The sequence below is a fragment of the Periplaneta americana genome, chromosome 14, assembly GCF_040183065.1.
Source record: "Periplaneta americana isolate PAMFEO1 chromosome 14, P.americana_PAMFEO1_priV1, whole genome shotgun sequence".
Classification (NCBI taxonomy): domain Eukaryota; kingdom Metazoa; phylum Arthropoda; class Insecta; order Blattodea; family Blattidae; genus Periplaneta; species Periplaneta americana.
The window spans coordinates 144363510-144378629 of NC_091130.1; the positions used below are offsets into that span (position 1 = coordinate 144363510).

General features: G+C 36.8%; 1 protein-coding gene across 1 annotated transcript; it reads left to right on the top strand.

The window, feature by feature from the left end:
• The first annotated feature begins 458 nt into the window (after window positions 1-458).
• Window positions 459-14382, top strand: LOC138712981 (uncharacterized). The gene is made up of 3 exons (XM_069844663.1): window positions 459-812; window positions 9418-9742; window positions 13959-14382. Exons 1-3 carry the CDS (start codon window positions 759-761, stop codon window positions 14357-14359), a joined length of 780 nt encoding a protein of 259 aa, XP_069700764.1. The 5' UTR covers window positions 459-758; the 3' UTR covers window positions 14360-14382.
• The last annotated feature ends 738 nt before the right edge of the window (window positions 14383-15120 follow it).

The following is a 15120-nucleotide window of genomic DNA, read 5'->3' on the forward strand; positions in this document are numbered from 1 at the left end:
GGTCATGTAGCACGTATGGGCGCATCTAGAAATGCATATAGAATGTTAGTTGGAAGGCCGGAGAGAATAAGACCTTTGGGGAGGCCGAGACGTAGATGAGAGGGTAGTATTAAAATGGATTTGAGTGAGGTGGGATATGATGATAGAGACTGGATTAATCTTGCTCAGGATAGGGACAGATGGTGGGCTTATGTGGGGACGGCAATGAACCTCCGGGTAAGTAAGTAACAAGTGAACTGCAAGAAGAATGAAAAACAAATGGCAAAAGTTTCCATTTTGCAGTCGTTTTATTTTACCTATACCAAAAGGGATCACCCTGTATAATCAGACGTATTGTCAGTTAATTTATGAAATTAATTAACATTTCAAGGCTGTTCTTTTATCTTTACTACATATACACTTGTGAGTTGGCACAATGTGTTCATTAGACTGAATTGTCGAATAAAACAAACGAGCTTCTGCATATAGTTTCGTCTAATCTATTAGCCAGCCTATCTATTGAGCAACTTACACAAAAAAACTTAAATATATTATAATCAAATCTTATGGAGTTGAAATCCATTGTATGCAGTCAGGCTGTTTCTTATGCATTATGTGGTTCGATTAATTGAAATGTGAGAATTATTCAGTCACGTATCTTCGGCGCCTGAAAGACGAAACTCGTGGCCACACATCAGAGATCTTGATTACAGCTGCCTTAATATAAAGCACCTCTGTGTTCATTCCGACAGAACGGCGCGCTGCAAAATAAACACAGCATGTTTGCAACAAGAGTTGTTGTTTTCGTCACTTCTATGTGCATTGCTGCTCAGGTAAGTTAGACAGCTGTATCTGTTCAGTTGTTCGTTTGGAAATTACATAACAATTACACAAGGTTGCTAGGGTTACGTCAAACTGAACGATGATGGGGTTATTATATCATCAGCCCACGTACGTCTGGCATAAAATCTTTTTGCTTTTAATTGAGAGGTTTGGCGGAAAAAGGGCGTATACGTCAATATGGTGAATTGAGATACAGGCAATCTAAGATTTTAAAACGCACCTGAATAAAATGTTATACAGATAGTGAACAAAATTATACATTAAATTAAAAATCTTAGCGAGTATAAATGTTTTATAGCATTTAGGCAATTTATATTATTAAATTTCCTTATATTTGTACCATATAAAACTTCGGTCTATACGCCATTTATCCATATAATGATTTGCTTAGGGGATTTAATGTAGATTTCAGATTTAAATTTCACACGGAATTGAAACAAAGATACATTTTATGACATTTATTATCTACTTCTAAAGTAATTTACATTATTTCAGATATACTGAGTAGACATTAAGTACGCAAGGCAAAATCTCTGAAATTACTCTTCAAGGAACGACCACTCTTATAAATTGAGGGGAAAAGACAGAGGACGGACACTGGAAAGTTTTATTTTCTCAATCGTACTATCAGGGACTGGAATGCTTTACCTGCAGACTTACTAAAGGCTTTACCAACAACCAAAAATGTATTTAAAAATAGGCTTAAGGACTTTACTAATATACGATAATTATACACAGTATTTAAATGGTATAATTGATATTTTGTTATTGAAGTGTTGTATCAGTGAAGAATTATGTTCTGTCAGTGAAGTGTGCTGTGTAAGTGAAACGTGTTCCTGTCGGTGAAGCTTTATAGTTTATAGTGGCAGTGCAAAGTATTTGAACAGTGAAATGTTTTTGAAGTGTTAGTGAAATCAGGATAGAATCAGTGAAATGTGTCGTAGTTCCAGTGCAGTGAGTGAGTTGACAGCGAAATGAGTGTAGTGTTGAAAGGTACTTGTGCAGATATGAATATATCATACTCGTGGGTTTTAGTTCGAACACAGGTTTAAGGTACAAATTAGATTTACTTTAAATATTATTTTAACTGATCGTGTTTCATTTAATTTAGCATGTTCCCTGTTATTATTATTATTATTATTATTATTATTATTATTATTATTAATTGTGTTTATTATTGTCTTTATTGAGTGTAATTAGTTACCACTGCCACCGGGTATATACCCATCGCAGTGTGAATAAATACATACACATAACAGAAAAAGAAAATCTCCATTTTGTGTGAACATAAAGAAATAAAATTTATTGTTTGTATAATCCTGATAACAATGAGCCCAAAAATCTGAATATTGTAACAAATCTCTTTATAGAACATAAAATATTTCCGTCTGAATCTATGAGTTTCATAAGTATGTTTACTCTTAAAGCAAGGACAATAATGAACTTAAAAAGCAGTCAAAGGAAACAACTGGACTGACTAAATTGAACTATATGTATTTGCTCAGTCTCTACCAAGAGAAAACACACACAGTACAGTATGCGGTAACGCTCAGCACTAGCTCTACTTGTAGACTGACTGACTAAATCGCGCACGCACGCACGCAGCCCTGTCCTGCAGGTATGTACAGTACAATCAAAACAAAATTTCGCTACTATAATTAATCACTACATTTTAAACCGTTTTCCCGAAGAAGGGCGTAGAGGTCTATCCGCCTTTCTTCCAGCAAACCCCTCAATTGTTCCCTTACTCATTTATTTCTGATTATTTCCTGTGTTGTAATTCTTTATTTTTGTGAAAATCTCATTTCGTTTTTGTTACATTATGTTTATACAGGGACATAATTTTATTTTTACTTCAATTTTTATTGTACCTGAGTTTTTTAATGTACTTCACTCCCACCCCTTCTACTAATGAAGTTCAACCGTCCTCCACACAGATCCAAGACCGCATATACAGTCATATTAGCCTTACAGTCATAGTAAACAGTACGTTCCAAAAATATGTTCGTGTTTTCCAGTGACGAAAGAGCTTTCAATATTGAATCATTTTCGCACAGGTACCGTCGTCCATTTGCCTACGTCGTATCTCGGTTTCCCCCACCAGCTTTTATTCGCCAGCTAGTGGCTGGGCTGTCTTAGCTCTTTTCTGAGAACATTAATTTCTGTTAGGAATTGGACGTCTACGTAATATTATACAACTGTTTAAAATAACTTAAATAAAAGAGCCTCGTTAAGTAATTAACTGTCGCATGATTTCATCCCTTTCTACGACCCTACGACATAACCACTTGGATGGACAGTAGATAGTATGTCTTGAGTAATTTTATCTTTTCGGATCGGGCAGAAGTGAAAATTTAATTTGCAGTACGTAAGGTACTCTTTTATAGAGTAGGTACAGAATTATTTGAACATGAGTTACTAGTACGAAGGACTAAACTGGTAATTGGGATTAGGTATAATAGTCTATAGTGCGATAATATGCACATTAGAACTGAAGCCTGTATCGAAATGAACGGCCACCATTTTAAAAAATATGTTTAAATATCCATAATATAATTACTTTTCAATTTAACTTCATTCTCTATATAATAATAATAATAATAATAATAATAATAATAATAATAATAATAATAAAATAATAATAATAATTATAATAATAATTATTATAATAATTATAATAATAATTATAATAATAATAACAATATTTTATTTGAACAATCATAATAATGATACACTTTTGGTTGGCACTCCCGATGAAGCAAAAGCTTGTGGCCGGGAGTGGTGTTTATATTGTACGCTATGTGCTGTAGACAGTATAATATACACTGCATAATGAATACGTCCACATGGACAGCTCAGTTCGTGAGTAAAACACCCATTCTTAATACTGTACTGTATTTTGATTAAACAAAAACCTAATGAAAATTATCAAACTCAAAAGCGAAATATTTCCTAGTTTACGTAAATGGATGAACTACTTTTCTTCCCTCCTATACCTAGTAAAGTGATTTGTTTGTATATTACGCCAGTATCATCGAACTCCAGTCGTGGAAGGGGGTAGCAAACGGCGTTGATCCAGAGATATAGCCAAGTTAATATTAAAAGTATTAGTAAAAATTAAATGATGTCCCTGTATTATTTTATATTCAAAATTTTAGTTATTCTATTTATTCAAAATTTTCATTTACAGACTAAAGTTACCCGAAATTAGCATGAGCTCGTACTCAGATACAGTCCATTAGAGTAGTTGTATTCAACGTTTTCCTTCCCGTACCTCTAGAAACACTTTTCCACTCAAGCTTGTGCCCCGAATGTTGTTAGTTCAAAATTATACGTAACTATTTCTAAATTTAATTAAACTCAGTTTTAAACTGTAAAAGAGAGAATCATGCTTTTAAATAAATAGTTAACCCTCGACTGGTATTGCTTTTTAAATGTACGTTAACGGTATCTATCAGTATGGGTCTATATTGACCCATAGATATCAGTTGAGGGTTAAATAAACGACATTACCACCGGCGTGGCTCAGTCGGTTAAGGCGCTTGCCTGCCGGTCTGAAGCTGCGTTCGGGCGCAGGTTCGATCCCCGCTTGGGCTGATTACCTGGTTGGGTTTTTTCCGAGGTTTTCCCCCAACCGTAAGGTGAATGCTAGGTAATCTGTGGTGAATCCTCGGCCTCTCGCCAAATACTATCTCGCTATCACCAATCTCATCGACGCTAAATAACTTAGTAGTTGATACAGCGTCGTTAAATAACCAACTAAAAAAATAAACAACATTAAAGATATCATAGAAAAGAAAAGCTATCTTATTATACAGGGTAATTCACGAGGATTTACGGAGCGTATTTGCGAAGACATTCTGAGCAAAAAATGTCATATCAACATTTGTTGTAATCTCAATATTTACAGAGTTACACTGATTTAAATTTGTTTATAAATAACCACTATTCTTTAGTCTTAAAGCTAAAAGAATATTACAGATAAAGAATGAACTATTCAAGAGTATAATTTCTTTAATTAGCTAGAATTCTGAAGCTAAAAATGTGTTGTGAATTCCACAGTTGCTTCGTACAGATTTTTTTTTTCGATTTTTAACAACAAAATTACATTTTTCTTACTCATTTATCACAACAATTGTTACAAATCACGCCACTCTTGTAAATTCTTTAAGGCTGTACAATAGGATGCAAAATTAAACTGTAAAGAATAAAGTTCCTCTAAGTCGTATGATTTGTAACAGTTTTTGTGATAAGTGCGTAAGAATAATGTAATTTTTAGTTAAAAATTGAAAAACAAAATCTGTACAAAGCAATTAGCAACACTTTTTAGCTTCAGACCTCTAGCCAATTAAAGAGATGATACTCCTGAATAGTTCATTCTCTATTTGTAATATTCTTTTACCCTTAAAACTTAAGAAAAAAAGTGTTTGACTAACAACTTCAAATTAGTGTAGCTCTGAAAATATTGAGATTAGGACAAATGTTTATATGATATTTCTTGCTCAGAATGTCTTCGGAAATAAGCTCCGTAAGGGACGGTAAATCCTCATGAATCACCCTGTATTATTAACCTAAGTAATTCTGTCCTGTTAATGAGATGCCTGACGTTTTCTTCACGCCATCTCCTCGATTCTTGGCCCAGTCTTGTAAATTTTGTATCTTATTCAATTTTTTATATATAGCCTATGCATACTATTCCCTCTAAATACAGTCTTAAAAACAAAAAGGCGTATCATATTCTAGACACAAGTTTACAAAAGAAGATAAAATGATAATTATTCATTCATTCATAGTGTTCTGCCCGAGGGCAGGTCTTTCACTGCAAACCCAACATTCTCCAGTCTTTCCTACTTTCTGCCTTCCTCTTAGTCTCCTCATCTGATACCTTCTTCTGCCCCGAAATCTTCACTCGTTCACCATTCCTTCCAGTGCATCCTTCAGTAGGCAGTTTCTTCTCAGTCAGTGACCCAAGCAATTACTTTTCCTCTTCCTGATTAGTTTCAGTATCATTCTTTCTTCACCCACCCTCTCCAGCACAGCTTCATTTCTTATTCTGTCTGTCTACTTCACACGTTCCCCCCTTCTCCATATCCACATTGCAAATGCTTCTAGCCGCTTCTCTTTACTTCGTTATATTGTCTATGTTTCCCATACAATGCTACACTCCAAACAAAGCACTTTACTAGTCGATTCCTTAGTTCTTTTTCCAGAGGTCCGCAGAAGATGCTCCTTTTTCTATTAAAAGGTTTCTTATCAACCTTTTGACTTCCTGGCAGCAGCTCATGTTACTGCTTATAGTACACCCCAAGTATTTGAAGCTGTCCACTTGCTCTACTGCCTCATTTAGAATTCGAAAGTTTACCTTCTTTACTTTTCTTCCTGTGACCATGATCTTCGTCTTGTTGGCATTTATCTTCATTCCATACTGCTCACAGCTGTCATTTAGCTTCAGTAGCATATCCCTTAGTATCATCTGCTCGTCTGTTAACTACGCCATATGATCAGCAAATCTTATGATAATTCTCAATCCTTCAATAATAATCATCCATGGCGCTACAGCCCGTGAAGGGCCTAAACCGACCAGCCGGCTGCTGGCCTCACGCCCACATGCCGAAACAAAGGTGAACGATCATCCAACCAGAATGGACGTATCGTGTGGTTAGCACGATGATCTTCCCAGCTGGTATTCGCAACCGGATTTCGCTACCTATCGTAGCTCCCCAAGTGCATCACGATGCTGGGTGGACACCGGTCCCATACACTGGCCGAATTTTCATGATAAAATTTCTTCCCCCATGAGGAATCGAACCAGCGCGCATTCCGTAACGCGAGTTCTAGGCGGGATGACTTAAGGCTCATTCACAATGAAAATTAAACATAACGTAAGCGTTAACTTAAGATTATAAACGTTACGGTAAAATCAAGAAGTCATACCATCATTCACGATGGGAACATAAACATAACCGCAAACATACTTGGTAACCATGGAAACATAACAACGACGCCATTTCCTCATATTCTGTCGTATACTTCAGCGCTCCACGATTGTGTTCTGTTTGCAAATCACGTGAGCATAAGCATGAAAGTTTGGAGTTTGCAAACTTTCATGTTAACATTTTAAGGTAATGTTTATGTCAATGCTTATGTGAATCATTAGTATTAGTATTTATTTATTTAACCTGGTAGAGATAAGGCCGTCAGGCCTTCTCTGCCCCTCTACCAGGAGATTCCAACTACAATATCAACAATAAAATTACAATTAGTATTAAATTTACAATTACAATTACAAATAATATTACAGTTAGTATTAAATTTACAATTACAATAAAATCAAAGTACGAAAACATTACCTGAATAATTGAAGCTAGATAATTTATCATAGAGAAACAATGAATCATTGTGAATGATCCCATTTAGTAGCCTGGGCGCAAACTTCTGTGTTTATGTTACGGTTATGTTTAATTTTCATTGTGAATGGGCCTTTAGACCGCGGCGCCACAGCGCGGGACTCTCAAAGAATAACCCCCTGAAATTAATGGCATTACTTACGGTTCACCTGTGGTTTTCCTAAGGCGTAAGACAAATGTCGGGATGAGCCCTAAAAGAAATGGGCCACGGACCTGCACTCATATCTCCATGAATCCCCCTAATTACTCTAAATTAATTAATAATTACATCTCTCCCCTCTCTTCGTAACTGAGCCACCATATAGCCAAATGGCTGGTCTCTAAATTGAGACGATTCAACAAGGTTCATGGCAACAATCACCTCCTACATAATAGCCAAATTGGCTAGTCTCTTATATATGAGACAACTCATCCTGCCTAAGGTATTCCGTGGTTTTCCTAAGGCGTAAGACAAATGTCGGGATGAGCCCTAAAAGAAATGGGCCACGGACCTGCACTCATATCCCCATGAATCCTCCTAATTACTCTAAATTAATTAATAATTACATCTCTCCCCTCTCTTCGTAATTGAGCCACCATATAGCCAAATGGCTGGTCTCTAAATTGAGACGATTCAACAAGGTTCATGACAACAATCACCTCCTACATAATAGCCAAATTGGCTAGTCTCTTATATATGAGACAACTCATCCTGCCTAAGGTATTCCGTGGTTTTCCTAAGGCGTAAGACAAATGTCGGGATGAGCCCTAAAAGAAATGGGCCACGGACCTGCACTCATATCCCCATGAATCTCCCTAATTACTCTAAATTAATTAATAATTACATCTCTCCCCTCTCTTCGTAATTGAGCCACCATATAGCCAAATGGCTGGTCTCTAAATTGAGACGATTCAACAAGGTTCATGGCAACAATCACCTCCTACATAATAGCCAAATTGGCTAGTCTCTTATATATGAGACAACTCATCCTGCCTAAGGTATTCCGTGGTTTTCCTAAGGCGTAAGACAAATGTCGGGATGAGCCCTAAAAGAAATGGGCCACGGACCTGCACTCATATCCCCATGAATCTCCCTAATTACTCTAAATTAATTAATAATTACATCTCTCCCCTCTCTTCGTAATTGAGCCACCATATAGCCAAATGGCTGGTCTCTAAATTGAGACGATTCAACAAGGTTCATTACAACAATCACCCCTTACATAATAGCCAAATTGGCTAGTCTCTTATATATGAGACAACTCATCCTGCCTAAGGTATTCAGTGGTTTTCCTAAGGCGTAAGACAAATGTCGGGATGAGCCCTAAAAGAAATGGGCCACGGACCTGCACTCATATCCCCATGAATCTCCCTAATTACTCTAAATTAATTAATAATTACATCTCTCCCCTCTCTTCGTAATTGAGCCACCATAAAGCCAAATGGCTGGTCTCTAAATTGAGACGATTCAACAAGGTTCATTACAACAATCACCTCCTACATAATAGCTAAATTGACTAGTCTCTTATATATGAGACAACTCATCCTGCTTAAGGTATTCCGTGGTTTTCCTAAGGCGTAAGACAAATGTCGGGATGAGCCCTATAAGAAATGGGCCTCGGACCTATATGCCCTTCCCCATATATATTCCCCTTTTCTTGTAAACGACGTATGCCCTAGTTCAGAACATATAAATTGTCTATTAAATGTACAAGGTCACTGAATTAGTCGCAATTTGAAAGGACAGGGAATTCTCAAATTGCAGATTTAGATTTCACGGCGCTTCTTCCGACGGCCTTCACATGCTTTGTCATCGAACAACAGATGTCAGCGTCTTGCCATCCTAACGGCAAACATCAGCCATCTCTTCCTCCTCGCCCCGTTCCTTGATCACTCGATCAAATCTCAGTCCCCCTCGCGTATGTCGTACCTGAGAGGTTACGTCCAATTTCGGCTTCCCCTTCAAAATTTTCTAGAGCTCCTTCAGTGGAGCAGCGTAACCCGGAGTGAGACTAGTGGCCAACAGGCTTAGAGCTCACATATTTAGTTTTGTACAGCCCCCAATCCCTTGCAAGGACGCGTTTTGCGTACCTTTTAAATTTGTCCTCCCAATTCTCTTTCGATTTTTCGATTTTTTCGGTTCACCCTGTATACGATTTCCTTTTTTCCTAACCGGTGTTGCTGGACTTTAGTATGCGATGTACTGCAGGCTCTGTCCCCTCCCGGACCCGATCCAGGGGACCCGGACTTGAAGGTGGTGATCGCAGCGGCTCAACACTCGCTCCAGCAAACAATCGCACAACTGGAGGAAGCCGCTGAGAACGCCATGGCGTCCGCGAAGGAGATTCTCGCGTCGGCGACGAACGAGGCCAACAGAACAATACTGGCGGCCCAAGCGCCCCTCATGAACCTCCTGGAGTCCGTCACCTCCACCGTAGCCGTCGCTGCGTCCAAGGCCAAGGAGTTCGGCACCAACGTGTCGTCCTGTATCACGGGACAGGAACAGGAGGCGAGGGCTGTCGTACAGGACATGGGTAAGGAGCGATTCGTCACTACTACTGGTACTAATGTCAAGTATTATTTATTTATTTATTTATTTATGCTCGACCATGCCGAAATGTAGTAATTATACACCTGGCAGCAGCCCTTTAATGCATGTCATTAAAGTACACCTACTCATTAAAGTTCAGGTTTTCGATTATTCTCGGATATGCAATCGAAAGACGAGGGAAACGTCACGGAGGCTGGAAATCCAATGCTGTCGCAGAAGGTTATGTTCTGTTACTATAATAATTAGCGTTAATTGTAAATAATATTCAAATAAATTAAATTTGTCATTTCGTTTTTCAATTCTAAATCAATTTCCAGGTTATACATTCTCTGCATTACATCAAGGTCAATGACATTATTGTTCCTCGGAAAAAATCAATACTTTCGCGTCTGCGCACATCTCACAATTCAAGAGCTATGAACAAGGTCACTTCTGATCTTCTGTCAGATACAGATAAAATGTATACTTCTGAATAATTTCAAGTTACAAATATGGTCGAGCATAAAAAGTCGTATGAAACTTGCCTATAATGGTAATTAAGACGCTCGTATGAAAATTATGAAACTCGCTTGCGCTCGTTTCATAAACAAACATACTTGTGTCTTAATTACTATCATTATACGCTCGTTGCATAATGTACTATTATTTAGCCTTCTCTTCCCCTCTACCAGGGGATTACAACTACAATATTAAGAGGAGACAGAGGTGAAATTTTCGAACAAAACTGAAGAAAAAATGAAAATTTGGTTTTTTCTATTTTTATTATCTTTATTTTGATATTCCGATGTTAGTTTTTGATTTTGTGCCCTTTAAAAGTATGAAATTAAAACCGAGATAACTTCATTACTATATTATTCCCATAATAAACTAATACTTATTATTATTTATATACCTTCTCTGAACATATAAATAAAAAGAAATATTGAAAATTTCTTACAATATGGTGCATGGAGCATTTTATATCAAACGATATAAAGTTTTATAAAATTATTAATATTTACAGAAGTATTGTACTTAGAAAGTTGAAACTTAGTATGTCCATTACTAATAACATACTTAGTATCCATGATCAATTTCAAACAAATCGGATAAATTTTGTGGATTTTGAAATATTCACCTCTGCGTCCCCTGAAGAATACAATTACAATTATAATTACAATTAATATTAAATTTACAAGTACAATAAAAATGAAAGTACTAAAAGATTAAAGACCCATTCGCAATGAAAATTAAACATAACCGTAACATAAACACAGAAGTTTGCGCCCAGGCTACCAAATGGGATCATTCACAATGATCACATAAGCATTGACATAAATATTATCGTAAGACGTTAACATGAAAGTTTGCAAACTCCAAACTTTCATGCTTATGCTTACGTGATTTGCAAACAGAACACAATCGTGGAGCGCTGAAGTATACGACAGAATATGAGGAAATAGCGTCTTTGTTATGTTTCCATGGTTACCAAGTATGTTTGCGGTTATGTTTATGTTCTCATCGTGAATGATGGTATGACTTCTTGATTTTAATGTAATGTTTACATTCTTAAGTTAACGCTTACGTTATGTTTAATTTTCATTGTGAATGAGCCTCAACTGATCAATAAAAGCTAGACAGTTTATTGTAAAAGTTAAGAAGAGAGAAACATTTTTTTTTATTAATTAAGTAAAAATTAATCCTACTCTACGCAGTAAGAAAATGTTTAATAAGTTTGCTTTTGAACGCTACTAAATTCCGACAGTCTCTGATGTCACTGGGTAGGGTATTCCACAAGCGCGAGATCGAGATTGTGTATGATGATGAATACGATGATGTCTTATGTGTTGGTATGGCTAGTATGCAGCTATTTTGCGTGAGTGTGAAGAGATTATGATATGATGACAGGTAACTGAAACGGGAGGCAAGGTAGGTAGGTGTAGAGGTGTGAAGGACTTGGAAAAGGAGAACAAGAGAATGAAAATTTCTACGTTCGTTAAGCCGTAGCCAGTTTAGAGTTTGGAAGGATGGGGTAATGTGGTCAGCGTGACGGACATCGCAGACGAAGCGAACACAAGAATTATGAACACGTAATTTTTGCGACTTGTTGACATTGAGGTCAGTCAGTAGAAAATCACAATAATCGAAATGGGGCATTACTAGTGTTTCCACTAGTATTTTCTTGAGTGATAACGGAAGGAATTTTCGAATGCTGTTTAAGGAATGTAGTATTATGCCTACTGTAAAGAATTTTCATCATCATCATCATCATCATCATCATCATCATCATCATCATCATCATCATCGTCACTACCAATGTCAATCTTTGGCCGGGAGGAAAAAGGTCTTAAGTCAATTTTTTCTGAAAATGAGATTTTTATTTATATTCTGAAAGCGGAAACAATTGTCTACAATCTGGTAAATAATAATTATAGGTTTTGTTTTTTCGGGGTTTACTTCCAAACTTATCTCCTTATTTGCTTTAAGTAAAATTCTTGTGTTTTCCCTAATCGTTTGTGGATTTTCTCCTAACATATTCACGTCATTCGCATAAAAAACCAGCTGATGTAACCCGTTAAATTCCAAACCTTCCCCGTTTTTTTCTGGATTTTCCTAATGGCATATTCTTGAGCAAAGTTAAAAAGTAAAGGTGATAGTGCATCTCCTTGCTTTAGCCCGCAGTGAATTGGAAAAGCGTCAGATAGAAACTGGCCTATACGGACTCTGCTGTACGTTTCACTGAGACACAATTTACTTAATGGATCTAGTTTCTTGGGAATACCAAATTCATTAAGAATATTATATAAAACTTCTCTCTTAATCGAGTCATATGCTTTTTTTTAAATCTATGAATAAAGATGTACTGTGCCCTTACAGTATACAGGGACATCATTTTATTTTTACTAACATTTTTAATATTAACCTGGCTATATCTCTAGATTAAAGGTCTAGAACCGGAAACACCGCTTGCTCCCCCTTCCAAGACTGGAGTTCGATGATACTAGCGTAAAATACAAATCACTTTACTAGGTATAGGAAGGAAGAAAAGTAGTTCATCCATTTACGTAAACTAGGAAATATCACGCTTTTGAGTTTGATAATTTTCATTAGATTTTTGTTTAATCAAAGTACAGTACTGTATTAACACGTAGTGTTTTTACTCACGAATTGAGCTGTCCATGTGGACGTATTCATTATGCAGTGTATATTGTACTGTTACAGCACACTAGCGTACAATATAGAGAATGAAGTTGAATTGAAAAATAAACATGATATGGATATTTAAACACATTTTTGAAAATGGTGGCCGTTCATTTCGATACAGGCTTCAGTTCTTTTGTGCCTCTTATCGCACTATAGACTATTGGATCTAATTCCAATTACCAGTTTCGTCCTTCATACTTAGTAACTCATGTTGAAATAATTCTGTACCTACTCTATAAAAGAGTACCTTACGTACTGTAAATTCAATCTTCACTTCTGCCCGATCCGAAAAGATAAAATTACTCAGACATGCTATTTATTGTCCGTTCAAGTGGTTTTGTAGCAGGGTCTTAGAAAGGGGGGGGAAGTCACGTGACAGTTAATTACTTAACGAGGCCCTTTTATTTCAGTTATTTTAAACAGTTGTATAATATTACGTAGACGTCCAATTCCTAACAGGAATTAATGTTTTCAGAAAAGAGCTAAGACAGACCAGCTACTAGACTTTACAGAGGGGCGAGCAGAAGCAGGTGGGGGAAACGGAATGCGACGTAGGCAAACGGACGACAGTACCTGTGCGAAAATATGATTCAATATTGAAAGCTTTTTCGTCACTGGAAAACGCGAACATATTTCTGGAACATACTATACTCACTAACTCAATACTGCATACGCGGCCTTGGTTCTGGACGGTTGGAAGTTTACTAGTAGAGGGGGTGGGAGTGAAGTACATTCAAAAACTCAGGTACAATAAAAATTGAAGTAAAAATAAAATAATGTCCCTGTACATCCAATATCTCTCGAATACAAAAAAAATCTGATCGAGTCGATCTATTACGACTAAAACCACGTTGATGATCCCCAGTAATTGCATCTACATAAGGAGTTAATCTGCTCGAAAGAATATTGTACAAAATTTTCTATGACGGCAATAAGAGTGATGTTTATTATTATTATTATTATTATTATTATTATTATTATTATTATTATTATTATACAAGTTCTTTTGGCCGTAGGTGGCAAAATTGTTAGTTGCGTGACAACAGAGGTGAGGAAGGCCGTGAATGTGGCCACCAACATGTTGAGTGTGGCCAGTACAGCCAAGAACCTGCTGAGCTACGCCCCCCGCGAGTTCCGGGCCTGCCTGCCGTCTCTGGTCCCCACGATCCAGGAAGTCGTGAACATCCCGTCCTGCATCGGCGCGGAGATCGACGCGTTCAGCGACCAGGCCGTCAACATCGCGCGCGCCCTGGCTTCGTACCTGGCGGAGGGCGGTCACATGGTGGACGCACTGGGCGACAGCTTGAGGCGATGCTGCGTCACGCACGTGCAGGCGGGCACGCAGCAGATCCGACGCATCGAACAGAGCGTCATCACCTGCGTGCAGCAAAAGTTGGGTTCTTCTGATTTATCGTGAATTCTTTGTACAAAATGGAGAAATAAAGTACCAATTAGCCGAACTTCATTGTTTTTATCATTTAATTATAGATTGTTTCAGTAGCGGCTCGTAGCTCAAGTGCCAAATGGGCTAATGTGTGTATTATTATTATTATTCTTATTATTATTATTATTATTATTATTATTATTATTATTATTATTATTATTATTAAATAGTAAGAATAAAAATATTCGATATTTATATAAGGCGTGGTTGCCAAACGCCACGAAATTATGACATAATAGAAATACAACCCGCACTACACTATCGCGGGGAGAGGAGTGGAGTGGGTATCTCCTCAGGTAATGCAGTGAATAACGAAAGCAATATAATATTCTTCTACTTATTAACTATACATACTTTTTCCATGTTAATTTTTTATCCTCGTATTAATTATTTTTCTATTATTAATAAAATAAAATAAATTTATTTTCTTATTTACTATAGAAAGAGCGTGTACTTTACATCCGCAGATATTTTAAATTAGAAAAACGTACCAGACTGGTCACGAAGTTGTAAATTACACTACATACTTAAAAAAAAACGTTGAAGTATTTTACTCCGATTAAGACATAGAAGCCGATATGTTTTATTGTTTATTTATTAATGAAATATTCAAATTACACTCATACGTACGCAGGGGCGTATTTTGCGGGCTACCGGGGCTACCGGCGGTAGCCCAAGGAAATTACGAAAGAAAAAGTTTATAATATAACATAATGTAATAATTTTGTATTATT